This window comes from Terrapene carolina, unplaced genomic scaffold (assembly GCF_002925995.2).
Source record: "Terrapene carolina triunguis isolate 2854851 unplaced genomic scaffold, T_m_triunguis-2.0 Scaffold261, whole genome shotgun sequence".
Taxonomy (NCBI): Eukaryota; Metazoa; Chordata; order Testudines; family Emydidae; genus Terrapene; species Terrapene triunguis.
The window spans coordinates 733,554-746,646 of NW_020664612.1; the positions used below are offsets into that span (position 1 = coordinate 733,554).

Consider the following 13,093-nt stretch of genomic DNA (forward strand, 5'->3'; position numbering starts at 1 on the left):
AAGAAGGCTAGAAACTTTTGTTTTTTGTTTTTTAAGAGACTCACATAACCGTATGAGTTTAGGAGTTGGGGCTTTAAGAAAACACTGAATATCACATGGAAAAATTGCAAGCATTGGCAATCCGGTGAGTGGAGCAGGCAGGAATGTAGTAGCGAGGGGGCATGGCCTAGCAGATAGAGCCTAGGGCTTGGGAACTCCCAGCTCTGACTCACCGGCTGGACTAGTCACCACTCTATAGGCTCCAGGTTCCCACTTCTAAAGCTGGGGATGGTCTGTCCTGAGGGTGTTGAGTGTTTGGAGTTAGTCAGACAGGGCTTAATAGCCGGGTGCTCAGAACAGTGGGGCGGTACTAGCCTGCATATTCCTTCTCTCATCAGATTGGGGGAAGCTAAACAACTGGGCCTGGCTATTCCTTGTTGTTATTACTCTGCCAGGCCAGCACCTTTGATCTGGGCATCACTCAGTGCTCACAAACCTTCGTTAATTACACTCTGCCAGGGGGATGGGATCATCTCCAGCATGCACCTGATTGTCACTTGCTGGCTGTGTGCAGGAGTATTACAGGCAGGACAAGCTGCTTCCCCCTCGGATTAATAGGCCACTGTGATGCTTAGGGGTGCGGAGGGCTTGGCTCTGCTTCCTGGCGGCAAGGGATGCCCTTCTTTTGATATTACAGTAGGGCCTAGGGTGCTGGGTGCTGCACAGACACAGGGGGAGAGACAGCCCCTGCCCTAAAGAGCTCACTGTCTAAATAGACAGGAGAGATACAGGGTGGGATAAACGAAGGATGATCATCCCCAGCTGAGAGATGAGGGAACCAAGGCACAAAGAGATTAAGGGCCAGGCTTACGAAAGTGCTTTGCATGCAGGGAGCTGAGCCCTGCGGTTGCACCCAGAGTCAGTATTTGAGGCAGGAATTGAACCCAGATCTGCTGAGTTCCAGCCCAGTGCCATCTGCTCTCCTTGCTGGACTGCCCTGTGAAGTCAGGCACCGAAGTTTGGCTTTATTCTCCCTAGCATCATGCCCCCCCCCCCCCATGCATCGGGTGTTTGTGTTAGAGCACCGCGGCACAGGTGCAGTCAGCACTCAGCTGGGGATACAGACAGTCAGCGGGCTGGTGAGTGCAGGGATTGCAGGCCCAGGCAGTGCATGTGGATGTTGTGCTCGTCTCTCAGGGAGGATGAGGGGGGCTGCCCCCTTACTCACTTCATCCTGGCCCAGTGCAGGCGCCTCTATAATGTGGCCAAGTGATGGTGCTTCCTGTTAATTTTTATTGTCTCTCCCCCCTTACCCTTATTCATGCCACATCTGCAGAATGCCTGCAGCTCAAACACTGGCCACCCCCCACACGGCCATCCAACACTCGCTAAACTCCACTTTAAGTCACTGGCCAACTACTGCTGTCTAGCCACGCTGTGCACCACCCACCACAACTCCCTGCCCTGCCCACCACACATCCCAGCTGGCCCCCGTGCACTGCCCCAATGCCCGTCGGACATGGCCCCCACGCACTGCCTCCTTTGCTGACTCCCGTTATCAGACTGTGCCATTACGCTTGTGGCTACCGTTCCATGAGAACATTCTCTGTGGGTCCTTCTTGCCCCAGTTAATGCAACATGGCCTCCTGGCTGCCCCCAGTCACAATTCCCCACCCTTGGTCCCCCACTCCCACCTGCCTCAAAGTAACTCTGGGGGAAAGACCTTCGCTAGGACCAGGAGAGTCCTGCCCCGAATCCTGCCCTGCTGCAGCCCCTCTGAACGCCCCAAGCTCAGCCCAGTTGGGGGCTGTGTACCCCTCTAGGGAGCCTAGGATGTAATGGAAAAGAACCCACTTTCCCCCATGAGCCCCCAGCACATTCAGGACCAGCTCCTGCTCCCAGGTGCCCCCGGCCAAGAGGGAGGAGAAATTGGCCCAGAGCACACAGCCTGTATTACTGCTGTTGCCCACAATCAAACCCGATTTCCCCCCCTCCCTCCCCGCCGTGCACGTGTCCCACGCTGCTGTTTCCAACAGGACCAGACCCCAACGCATGGGAACAGAATGCCCCCTGACTACCCCAGCTCCTGAGCAGCAACTGCTCCTGCCCTGGCCCCCAGTGCTGGCTCCATATCGGAGTCTCTGGCTTGCAGTGCTAATCCTTCCCGAGCCAGGAGGCTGCTGCCGTGACCAAGGTCAGGGCAAGATGGTTGATCTGGGTTTTATGGCGCAGCGTCTCTGCATTCAGCCTTTCCTGGTGCTGTCACATCAGGCCATGGGCAGCAGGGCCACTTAGCTACCCACGCAGTCCGGGTGGGAGAAGGGTGCCAGCATCCCCACAATCCTCCTGGCTGCCCTGGCCCCTGAGGCATGGGGTGGCGACTCCAGTAATTGCCTGTGCTAGTTTACTCTGCTGACAAGGTGTGGCAGGGCAGGGGCTGGTTGTGCATCCCTGCAATTCCACCTTAAAGTTGAGGAAGCCAGGCCCCGCCAAAGGCCTCACCTGCTTAAGGTGGAACTGGCTGACCTGCTCTGCCTGAAAGCCAGCCTCCTTGGTGATGTCAGTGTCTAGGCAGAGGGGTGTAACCGTGTCTCAGAGTGGCAGAGTCCCATCCCAGGAAGCCAGCACTTGTGCGAGGATAGGGGTGGTGTGGGCCGGGGGCACCCAGTGCCGTCTCCCCAGAGCAGCTCAGACTGACTCCCCAGCCAGGGCCGAGGCAGGATCTGGCAGCCGTCCCCACCCTGCACTCCTGCTGCAGACCCTCAGCTCCCTGGCGTCTCAGCTTGGCCTTGAGCTCAGACGGACAGAGGAAGTGGAACTGGTGTTAGCAACAGTGGGACCTTTCCCTGGCAGAGCCAGGGCCCTGGGACAGACCGAGCCACGCTCCCCGCCTGGCCGGGACAGGAGCCATGCAGGAGAATAACTTCTTCTTCTCGGCTTTGCAGCCGGAGGCTGGCGTGAGCTCCCTGGCACTGCCCTCGGACCAGCAGCTGGGCAGGAAAAGCAAGGAGGCACCCGACGCGGAGCTGCTGAAGAGCGCCCGGGTGCAGGAGCAGGTCCGCATGAGGATGCTGCAGAAGAGCGGCTCCATCCCCAGGACAAACGGACCAGGGCTCGACTACGTCGAGGACAAAGGTAAGGGGGGGGGGCCGCACTGGCAGTGTGACGGGCTTCACAGACGAGGACGCGGTGCCCTCGAAAGCTAGCTATGCCAAGGGGCGTCTCGAGGGACTGCTGGCTTTGGGGGCAGGGCTCCAGCCCCTCTCATCTGTCACCTCTGCTGGGGATGGGATTATACAGGGGGTGGGGACTGGGAGGCAGGCCTAGCTCTGCTCTGTGACTGCAGGCGAGTCACTTTTGCTACCCTGTGCCTCCGTTTCCCCATCTGTACAATAGGGATAATGGTCGTTCCCTGCCCTCGGGGGTGGGGTGGGGGGTGCTGGAGGTTCAACTGGCCAATGTGTGTGACTTGCGCTGAGCTCCTGCGTGGGAAGGCGCTGCTCTCCTTGCTGTGTTAATGGGAGCTCTGCCTCTGAGACAGGTGACCTGGCCTTCCCGGGCGGGCGGCTGTTGTTTGTGCCGTACATTTGCTCTCTCTCTACGGGTTTGTGCAGCAGGTTTAATGGGGGAGAATCGCGGCCCACACTGCGTGGAGGGAGCTCGAACTTGGGGGAATCTCCCTGGGGAAATGAGGGGGGGGCAGAACCCGTCAGGGCTCCAGCCAGGGCCCTAGAGGCCAAGGAATGGGTCCATGTGGGGCAGACTGGGCAGGAAGGGGGTGAACCGTGCCCCACTGTCTGACGGGGCCAGCTCCCCCTGTGGGTATCACCAGCACAAGAGAAAGTAACAAAGCAAGGGGCTCCCACCTGTTGTTGGCCCCTTCCCTGAAGAATCCAGCCCGGGCTTTCCAGCACTCCCTGTTTATTGCATTGCGGGGAGTTCCAGTGTCTCTGTTTTGCAACAGCCCTCCCCTGGTTGCACGCTAGGGCCGGTCTTCCCCGCCTGACAGCCCAGCACACCCAGAGCCCCGCCCCGCCCCATTTTCCTTTCTCTCTTTTTCTGGGGCGGGGTGAGGCCTGAGAATGAGGCAAGGGACGGGAGTGTGTTTATCTTTCCCCAGGGCGCCTGGGGCTCAACGCTCTGGGGGAGAACTTGCCAGCGGCACTTGTGAGCTAGGCCTGGGGAAACTCCCAGCATTCGCTTTTCAGGGGTGGGCATTTGTTTTTTGGAAACGTCTAAAATTTCATATTTTTCCCCATGGGGGAAGTTTCTGCCCCCCCGGTCGGTACATGGAAGACACAGCCCCGGCTCCTCCAGCCGGGCAGTGGGTCTCCACTCCAGAACCCCCTTAGCTGTCTATGAGCCTCTCAAATCATTTGGAGACAAGGCCTCGCGTGCAAGCTGCTGAGCCCACGTGCTGCTCAGAATGCCCCCTCCCCTCCGCCCCCCAGGTTCTGTAGCATGCAAGCCAGGTGCCCCCTGGACATGTTTGTACCACTGGCTTTTACTTGCTAGGATGTCTGGATTTGGGGCCCAGACTGTAAGCTGGGGGTGGGGAGAGGATGCCCCCCCACAGCTGAAACGGAGCTATGCCAGTAGCCACAATCCAGCAGATGTCAGCAGGGATCAGGACTGTGGTGGGTTTCAAATACTGGCTTGGGGGAGACCTGTTTGTTTACTTGCTCTGGCATTGCACGGCTGCCTCTGAGCTGGCGGAGCCCCCGCTCACTCCATGCATCTAGTTTATCACTGCCCCATGGAACGTTCCCGAGGCGCTGCTCCCACGCCTCCAGCGAAGGGTCTCGTGCACTAGCCGATCTCTGACCCCTGTGCACGATCCCTAACTCCCCCCAGTCACAGTCCCTACGGCACCCAGCAGACTAGACGTGGGATGACAGACCCAAGAGGTTTCTGTCTATTATGGATGTGTGACAGTGAAGCATTTAGTAGCTATTTCATTTAATGTCACTGTGTTTAGAGAGTGTGTGTTTGAGGGGCTGGAGGGAACTGACCTCCTGTCCCTCAAGACCCTTGCGCCTTTCTCCTGGGGGGAGGATGGCTTGTTACAGCCCAGGACTGTAAGTGGGGAGGCCTGGGACGGATCCCAGCAGCCGTTCACACTAGTGCAAGTTGGGTGTAAAAAGCTACCCCCTCAGAATCGGAGAGTGTCACGCTCACTGCCCACTGGTGCAGGCCAGTGGTGGCTCAGGTCCATCGGTTCTCATCCAGGCTCTGCCATGGATTTCCTGCGTGACCTAGGGAAGTTCCTTAGCCTCGCTGTGCATCGGTTCCGCACCTGTCCAATGCCAATTGCCTCCTGGGGCGGTGGTGTTTATTGTGTGTGTTGTGGTAGCTCCCAGGAGCCCACGTCATGGACCAGGGCCCCATTGTAGGTGTTGCACAAACCCTCTATCAGGCTGACTTGATTAATGCCTGTGAAGTGCTCTGAGGCTGCTGGGTGGAGAAGGCAGTGAAGAAAGGCAAAGGGTGTATCTCCCCGAACTGCCAGGATCTGAGCACCAGCAGCCGAGCAGTTCCCACGCACACCTGGAGCTGCCTTTGTGGCTTCTCCTTCCTTTGATCTCTTTCCGACCCAATCTAATTCTGAGTGCTGCACCCTCACCCTGCCCTGGAATTTTGTCCTAGCCCAGGAACTGCTTTCCTGCAGCCTGACAGGCATTCTCCAAGGCTGCCTGTCTCCGCTCACTAAAAGAGACTGTTGCCCCTAATCTCGCTACTGTGACTAGCACCACACGGCGGGAACCCCCTAGGGACTTGAGCTCCCTGACTCCAGGCTGAGACACAAAGGCCTTATTCTTAAACTCTTCCCCTGTTCTCACTCCCAAGGAGACAGGCCAGGAGATGAGTGTGATTCCTGCGTGCCAGTGCTGGGGCTTAGGTGAAAGGCGTGTTTTCAGTGCCACGCCACCGCCTTCCTGCAGCCAGACCCCGGGAATGCTCCCCCCAGCTCCTTCCTGGCACTGGGACCAGCACCACAGCCTGCCTGCCCCTCCAGGGGACTGCCCAACAGAACCATTAGGCTGCCTCCTCTCTGCCTTTGTTGACACAGAGTCTGCAGCTGGGGTGAAACAGATTGAGGGGTGGGGTGGGGCTGATGGACCAAAGCAGTTACTGAGTATGTAGAAGGGGAAGGTTGGGAACAGGTACAGAAAAAGCCACAGGTTGTTATTTTCTGTTTGTTTAATGTGGGGAAGGGAGCTAGAACAAAGGAAAGTACAAGCTGAGGAGAGGCACAGAAAAGGCAGGCAGAGCAAAGGAGGTTGCGGAGCCCCTCCCCCCTGGGAGCAGGCAGAAGAGCTGTGCCCCCAGCGAGGGCTGGCAGCTGGTGATCAGAAGAAATCAGAGCTGGTGGCCGGGCTGCATTCGGCTAAGATAGGAAGTGTTGAGCGTGAGGAGGAAATCGCTGGCTTGGGTGGGATCCAGGGCAGGTTTAATCTGTAATGAAAGAGGGGCCGGGGTCAAGCAATCGTTTTACATTCTGACTGATGCAGCACGCAGAGGTTCCGGGGCTGTGAACTGCCAGGCCCGGAGGTGCCGGGGCTGAGGCACAAATTAAGCACAGAGCCGGGGCCGTTGCTGTGGGGGTTGAGGGGAGGCATGGAAATGTACCTCTCCTTCCTCTGCCCCTCCTCCGAGGTAACAGCTTGCTACTTGCCTGCCCCTGCTGTAGCGGGAGCTCCCAGCCATGGAAACCCCCCAGAACGGCTGTTTTGCAGACCCAATGCAGCGCACAGCCCTCTTGATTCTCCCTACCCTGAAAGCCAAGTGTCATGTGTCCCAGCAGGGCAGACGGTGCCGCGACCTGCAGCCAGTGAAGTTACTGGGCCTCACCCCCGAGATACCGACCTGTCTGATCAATGCTATCCACCTGTCTGGGCCTAGCCCCGGCCTCCATCCTGCCATGGAATCCAATCCCTGAGGCTGGGCTCTGGCATGGAGCTGGGCATGCTACAGGCTCTCGCTGAAGACAGGCATCCCTGCCACGCCCCACTCTTCCCATCGCCACCCAGGACTGAGGGGGTGTTGGAGCTGGGATCGAGTGTGGGGAGCAGAGGGCAGGCCCCTGTGCACCCACCTCTTCTCCCCAGGTGTATTGTGTTCACTGAACTTTGTCATACACTCAGGAGTTAACCTGCACTGCTGGCCGGGGGTGAGGGCATGGCTGGGGCAGGCAGGTGAATGACAGGGGTCTGGGTCTGCCCAGAGAAGCAGCCACCTAGACAGGGAGGGAGCTGGGGAAGCTAGGCGGGGCAGGCAGGATTCCAGACAGCCAAGAGCAGTGAGTGTGAGTCAAGTGTAGTGCCGTCTGTCCACCCCACACGGCAGGAGTTGGAGTGAGAGGAAAGCACTAGACTGCAACTCCGTGCCACTTGGTAGCAATGCCTCCTGTTCCAGCCCTGGGACCCACCTGACTCTGCACGTACCCCAGTCCTGACCTACAGCCCCTCTGCCATCCCAGCCCTGGGACCCACCCGACTCTGCCATGTACCCCAGTCCTGACCTACAGCCCTTCTGCCATCCCAGTCCTGGGACCCACCCAACTCTGCATGTACCCCAGTCCTGACCTACAGCCCCTCTGCTATCCCAGCCCTGGGACCCACCCGACTGCCATGCACCCCAGTCCTGACCTACAGCCCCTCTCCTATTTCAGTGCTGCCCCCCCCCCCCAAGCGCTGCCCATGCATCTCAACGCTAACCCTCTGCTGTTACCATTCTGGGCCCTCTCCACTCTTCTCTGTTCCAAGTGGTGGCCCTTGAGCTGTGTTCAGAGGGTGGCATGTTCTCCCTATAGTGCAGGAATATCTTTGTGTGGTGCAGATGCAGAGCCTGAGCCACACGCAGGCTCTCCAGGCGGGAGACGTGAAGGCACCAGTCGTGTTTAATCCCTAACAGTGGAGGGAAATGACACTGGGAAACAACGCAGGGCAAACGGGGGTGGGGGTGCCCGTTACCCTGGATAGTAGGTGCTGCCCTGAGAACTCTGGGCTCCCTGACACATGGTGCCTCTCAGTCATGCATGTGCTCTGACTGGGGGTACGTGCTGGGGGAGCTGGGGGTGTGTTCTCATTCCCCACAGGAAGTGGTGGAAGTCTGCCAGGTTAGTAGGATGATTTCTGTATTCTGAGCGTATCCCAGCAGCACGCACAGGGCTACGTCAGGGGCAGAGCCCCGGATGCTGGACACACGTGCCAATGTGGTTGCCCCATTTAAAAAAGATATATTGGGATTGGAAAAGGTACAGAAAAGAGCAACAAAAATGATTAGGGGTATGGAAGAGCTTCCATATGAGGAGAGATTAAGGAAACTGGGTCTTTTCAGCTTGGAAAAGAGAGGATTAAGGTGGGATATCCTAGAGGTCTATAAAATCATGACTGGTGTGGAGAAAGTAAATAAGGAAGTGTTATTTACTCCTCATAACAAGGACTAGGGGTCACCCAATGAAATGAATAGGCAGCAGGTTTCAAACAAACATAAGGAAGTATTTCTTCACACAATGCACAGTCAACCTGTGGAACTCCTTGCCAGAGGATGTTGTGAAGCCCAAGGCTATAACAGGGTTAAAAAAAGAACTAGATAAGTTCATGGAGAATAGATCCACCAATGGCTATTAGCCAGGATGGGCAGGGATGGTGTCCCTAGCCTCTGTTTGCCAGAAGCTGGGAATGGGCGACAGGGGATGAATCACTTGATGATTACCTGTTCTGTTCATTACCTCTGGGGCACCTGGCATTGACTATTGTCTGAAGACAGGATACTGGGCTAGATGGACCTTTGTTCTGACCCAGTATGGCCATTCTTATGTTCTTATGTTTCCAGTGCCAGGATTTCCACTCCCAGCTTCTAGGGGCAGCCGGGGCTCCATCTCCTGGCCTTGGGGCCCCTGTTTGCCCACACAGAGCTGGGTCCCTGGCATTATCAGTTACTCTGTGTACTCACTGATAAGGGAGAATGCCACCTGTGCTGTCTCCATGGCAGTCCCGATGGTGCCCCACCCCCTCAGGCACTAACTCATTCAGGCCTTTTCCCTCCTGCCCCAAACTCCAGCGACCAGCAAGTCAGCCAAGCAGGGCCAGTGTGTCCCTCTCAGAGAGCCTGCCCTTGGAGTTATGCCACAGCAGAGCTGTGGCTAGGGCCCAGCATGGGGCTGTGATCTTCCTCACCAGCTGCCACTTGGCAGGATCTTCTTAGCACTGGCATGGCCCTCTGGCAGAAGCTCTTAGCTTATGGGTCAGGAACTCCTGAGGGGTCACCTGGCCAGCAGAGTTGAGAGGGAGACGGTCTTGAGCCCGCTCCCATCCCTTGTCTCTGCTCTGCCTCTGAGATGGAGATTGGGATGTAGGTGCTGGAAGCCCCCAGACCTTTGTGCCAATTTACTGCAGGACCTGGTGCAAGGACCCTAGCTGTAGCCGTTCCCAGCCCAAAGATAGGCCCCCTCTAATGGGCCAGTTCAACCCCCTCTGCTGTGATGCCTCCCAGCGCTGCAGGATCAAGCTGGGCAGATGTCTCTGGCATTGTCTCTCCTGGGATTGTGTCTGTCAGTGCAGTGTGGCTGCTCTGGCTTTGTCTCCTTGTAGACACAGTGATCTCTCCCATCCCACTCATACTGGCTGGCCAGCAGGCCTGGGGATGGGGTTTGAGAGAGGCCAGCTACTGGGCTTCCTCCCTGATCATGCACTGGGGAGCTGGGGCAAGGGACAGGAACATTGGTAAGTGGAACATCTCCTCACGGTCCTGCCCGTGCGAGAGGAAGAGGCTGTGGAAAGCTCTGAGCTCAAATGGAGCCGTCCTAACCCACAGACAATAAACCCCCCCACACAAGGGTTCCCAGGAGAGGCTCACCTGAGGTGGAGTGAGCTGTTCGGCTGCCCCAAATATCGCTGCATGTGACAGGGCTTCCGTGGCTTGTTTGATCCTGCCAGGGATTGCAAGAGATTGGAGCATGTATGTTTCCATCTCCTCCTGCCAGATTCCCCCAGGTTTTACTTCATCCCAACAGACACCCAACCTATGCGGGCTGATTCCCGGGGAATTGAGCATGCAGGAGGAATGTGTTTATACAAAGCAGCCTCTCAGGGCCTCACTGCTCCCAGGCTCCCTGCTGCTGAAGGGGCAAACCCAGCCATGAGAATAGTGGCAAGGCCCAGGCAGGGTATTGTGGGGCAGGTGGAGGAGCCCACTGAGAAGGGCCTGGGCTCCAGCCCTTTGGAGACATGGGCACGGTTGGGTTAGTCACTAAGTTGGCCAGGCTGTAACTGCTCCTGTCAACCCCTGGCTTTCCCAAGCAGTAGAACATTCGCCTGGGGGAATGGAGCCAGGTGCTGTGCAGGCTATCCCAGCACTCTGCCAACGTACCCCAGTCCTGACCTGCAGCCTCCCCACTATCCCAGCCCTCTCCTGAGAGGTGCCGATTGTGCCAACTGCTGGGATGGTTTGTCCAGTCACAAAGCGAGGATTTTGCAGTGTGGAGAGGCAGGACCGACATGAAAATCAGTATGCAAATGACGGTAATCTTACGAATGGCAGTAAATTGCACAATGCCTTTGGGAACCCAGTCCCACTTTCATTTTATTCATCCACTTGTGTTTCAGGCCAGCTGTCAATAAGTAAGCTCCAAAACTTGTTCCTTAAATGATCTACAGTCACTGTCCTGGTAAGCAAGAATTGAAAAGGACTAGCAATTATCCTGCTCAACCTGGAGTATGGTGAAAGAATGCTGGGCCCGCCTCTCAGCGCTAGCACTGGGCATGGTTTCACTTCCCAGCCTGCATCTCCTGGGTTGCTAGAAAACACTGAAGAGCTGACCTCTGTCATTAAGTCAATAGAGAGACAAACTGCGGGAGGTAATAGCTCTTATTGGACTAACCTCTGTTGGGGAGAGAGGCAAGCTTCCGAGCTACACCCAGCTCTGAGTGTCCAATAAAAGATATTACCTCGCCCGCCTTGTCTCTCTAATATCCTGGGACGGCTACAACTGCACAGCAAACATTGTCAATAGGGCAAGTAGCCCCATGTTCCCCGGAGGCGGGAGGGGAGAGAGTGTAGCTGCCAAACCAGACAGCAATCAAAGGAGAGGGAGCTTTGCTGTACGTTCCACATCTCCATCAGTTCTCTCCATGGAGTGAATGAGACAGTTTGTCAACCCAACTCAGCTCCCAGTTAGGCCCCTAACTGAAGTGGCTGGATTTTGAAAGGTGCTAAGCGTGCAGAAATTCAGCTCTTGGCTACCCTGGACGACTTTCTGGCCCGCTGGTGAGCTAGTGGGGTGATGACATCACAAATGAAAGCTGATGGCGTTCTGGCTGCTTGGTGTTCGGATAGCTGGCTTTCCTTAGGCAGTGCAGTTGTAGCCGTGGGGGTCCCAGGATATGAGAGAGACAAGGTGGGGGAGGTGATATCTTTGATTGGACCAATCGCAGTTGGCGAGAGAGACCAGCTTTCAAGCCACACAGAGCTCTTTGTTTCGGCTGACTCTTCCCACATCTCGCTTCCTAAGCTCAAGCCTCTTGGCAGCGAGAGTGAGGCTCCCCCCACCTACGACATCAGCCTGAGCTAACCCAGCGTTGGCTAAACTGGGAAGGGTTTCTTGGCAACCACCAGGGCTAGAACTGTTCTCCTCTCACTGACACCAGAGTAAACCAGGGAGATCTCCAGTGACATCAATGGCGTCAGTGAGAAGAGAAACTGCCGCCTTCAGTTACCTTTAAATGGGAGCTTAGATGCTGCAGACACCCCCAGCCGCTCTTAGCTCTGCTGTTGATTTTGTAACAGGGACAAATATTGACCATGGGTCGAACTGAAGCTGGTTGGACACATTCCACTTGTAACCCCAGCTGGGTCTCAGCGCAGGTCTCCCATGGTAAACTAATCGCTCACCAGTAGGGTGACCAGATGTCCCAATTTTATAGGGACAGCCCCGATATTTGGAGCTTTTTCTTATATAGGCACCTATTACCCCCCACCCCCATCCCGATTTTTCACACTTGCTATCTGGTCTCCCTACTCACTAGCCTCTCCACCACACTGCACTCCACTCACCCGCCAGGCTCCTCCCTTCAGATCTCCAGGACTCGTGCCAGCTGTTGCCTTCTAAAGGCCCTTTGTACCTAAGGCCGCTGTTAAACGGGCCCGCTCTTAACAAGAGCAAGTGTGGCTGGGAAAGGGGGTGGGGAAACCAGGTGGGAAGGGGAGAGTTCAGTTTCCCGGTGAGCCGTTCAGCGTAAACAAGGCCTGCTTGGCGAACCTTTCCCTCCCTGCACAGTCTGGCCAGAGACCCTCAGCTGGAGAGTCCCACTGACCTCAATGGAGCCCAGCCAGCCACAGCTCCTCCAGGGTGTACATCACTCTAGCACCATTGACCCCAGTGGAGCTACCTCAACCTACCCCAGCTTGGGACCTGGTTGGAAACTAGAAAAAACAAGAAACCCAAACCCACCATCCCCTCCCCCCCCCCCCCCATTTTTCAGTTGTTCCAAAGGTTTTGGGTCTCGCAATGTTTTGGGGAATGTGAGCGGCCATTTCCAACATTGTTGTTTCGCTTGTATTCTTTTAGCGTTTTGTTTGCCTTTGTTAAGAAATGAATGGGGCGGCGGGGGGGTAGGCCCACGGCAGGGTTTTTCTTTTGAAAAATTATTTCCAATTTAAAAAAAAAATTTTTTTTCAAAAATAGAAACTGAGAAATGAAAATGGTCGGTAAAATTTCCAATAAAAATATTGGGTAAAAAATGCAATAAAGGGTTTGTGAAAAATGTTGTGAAAAATTTCACAAAAAACATGGATGTGAGAGAAAAAAGGGCCATTTTTAGATTAACAAAATGTGCCCCTTGCGAAATTCCAGCCCTCCCTACCTTGAGTCACATGTGAGAGCATTCAGCGGCTTTATCCTGGGCCCAGCAGAGACCAGTCTGCGTCATCAGCACCGCCGCCTCTCTGCTCTAGAGAGGCCTGTGTTTGGAATAGCTGGGAGTAGAATGGGGCAACATGAGGATGCACTGGCAGAACCGTGTGCAGGTCTGGGACTGGGATAGCAGAGGGGCTGTAGAACAGACCTGGGGTGTGTTGGCAGATCTGCGTGGGGCCAGGGCTGGAATAGCAG

At 56.1% G+C, this 13,093-nt stretch overlaps 1 protein-coding gene across 1 annotated transcript in view; it reads left to right on the forward strand.

The window, feature by feature from the left end:
* The first annotated feature begins 2,888 nt into the window (after positions 1-2,888).
* Positions 2,889-13,093, forward strand: part of PKP3 (plakophilin 3) — a 27,952-nt gene continuing 17,747 nt past the window's right edge. The window contains exon 1 of the mRNA XM_026657658.1: positions 2,889-3,114. Within this exon, the coding sequence (XP_026513443.1) occupies positions 2,889-3,114 (226 nt within the window). The remainder of the gene's footprint in view (positions 3,115-13,093) is intronic.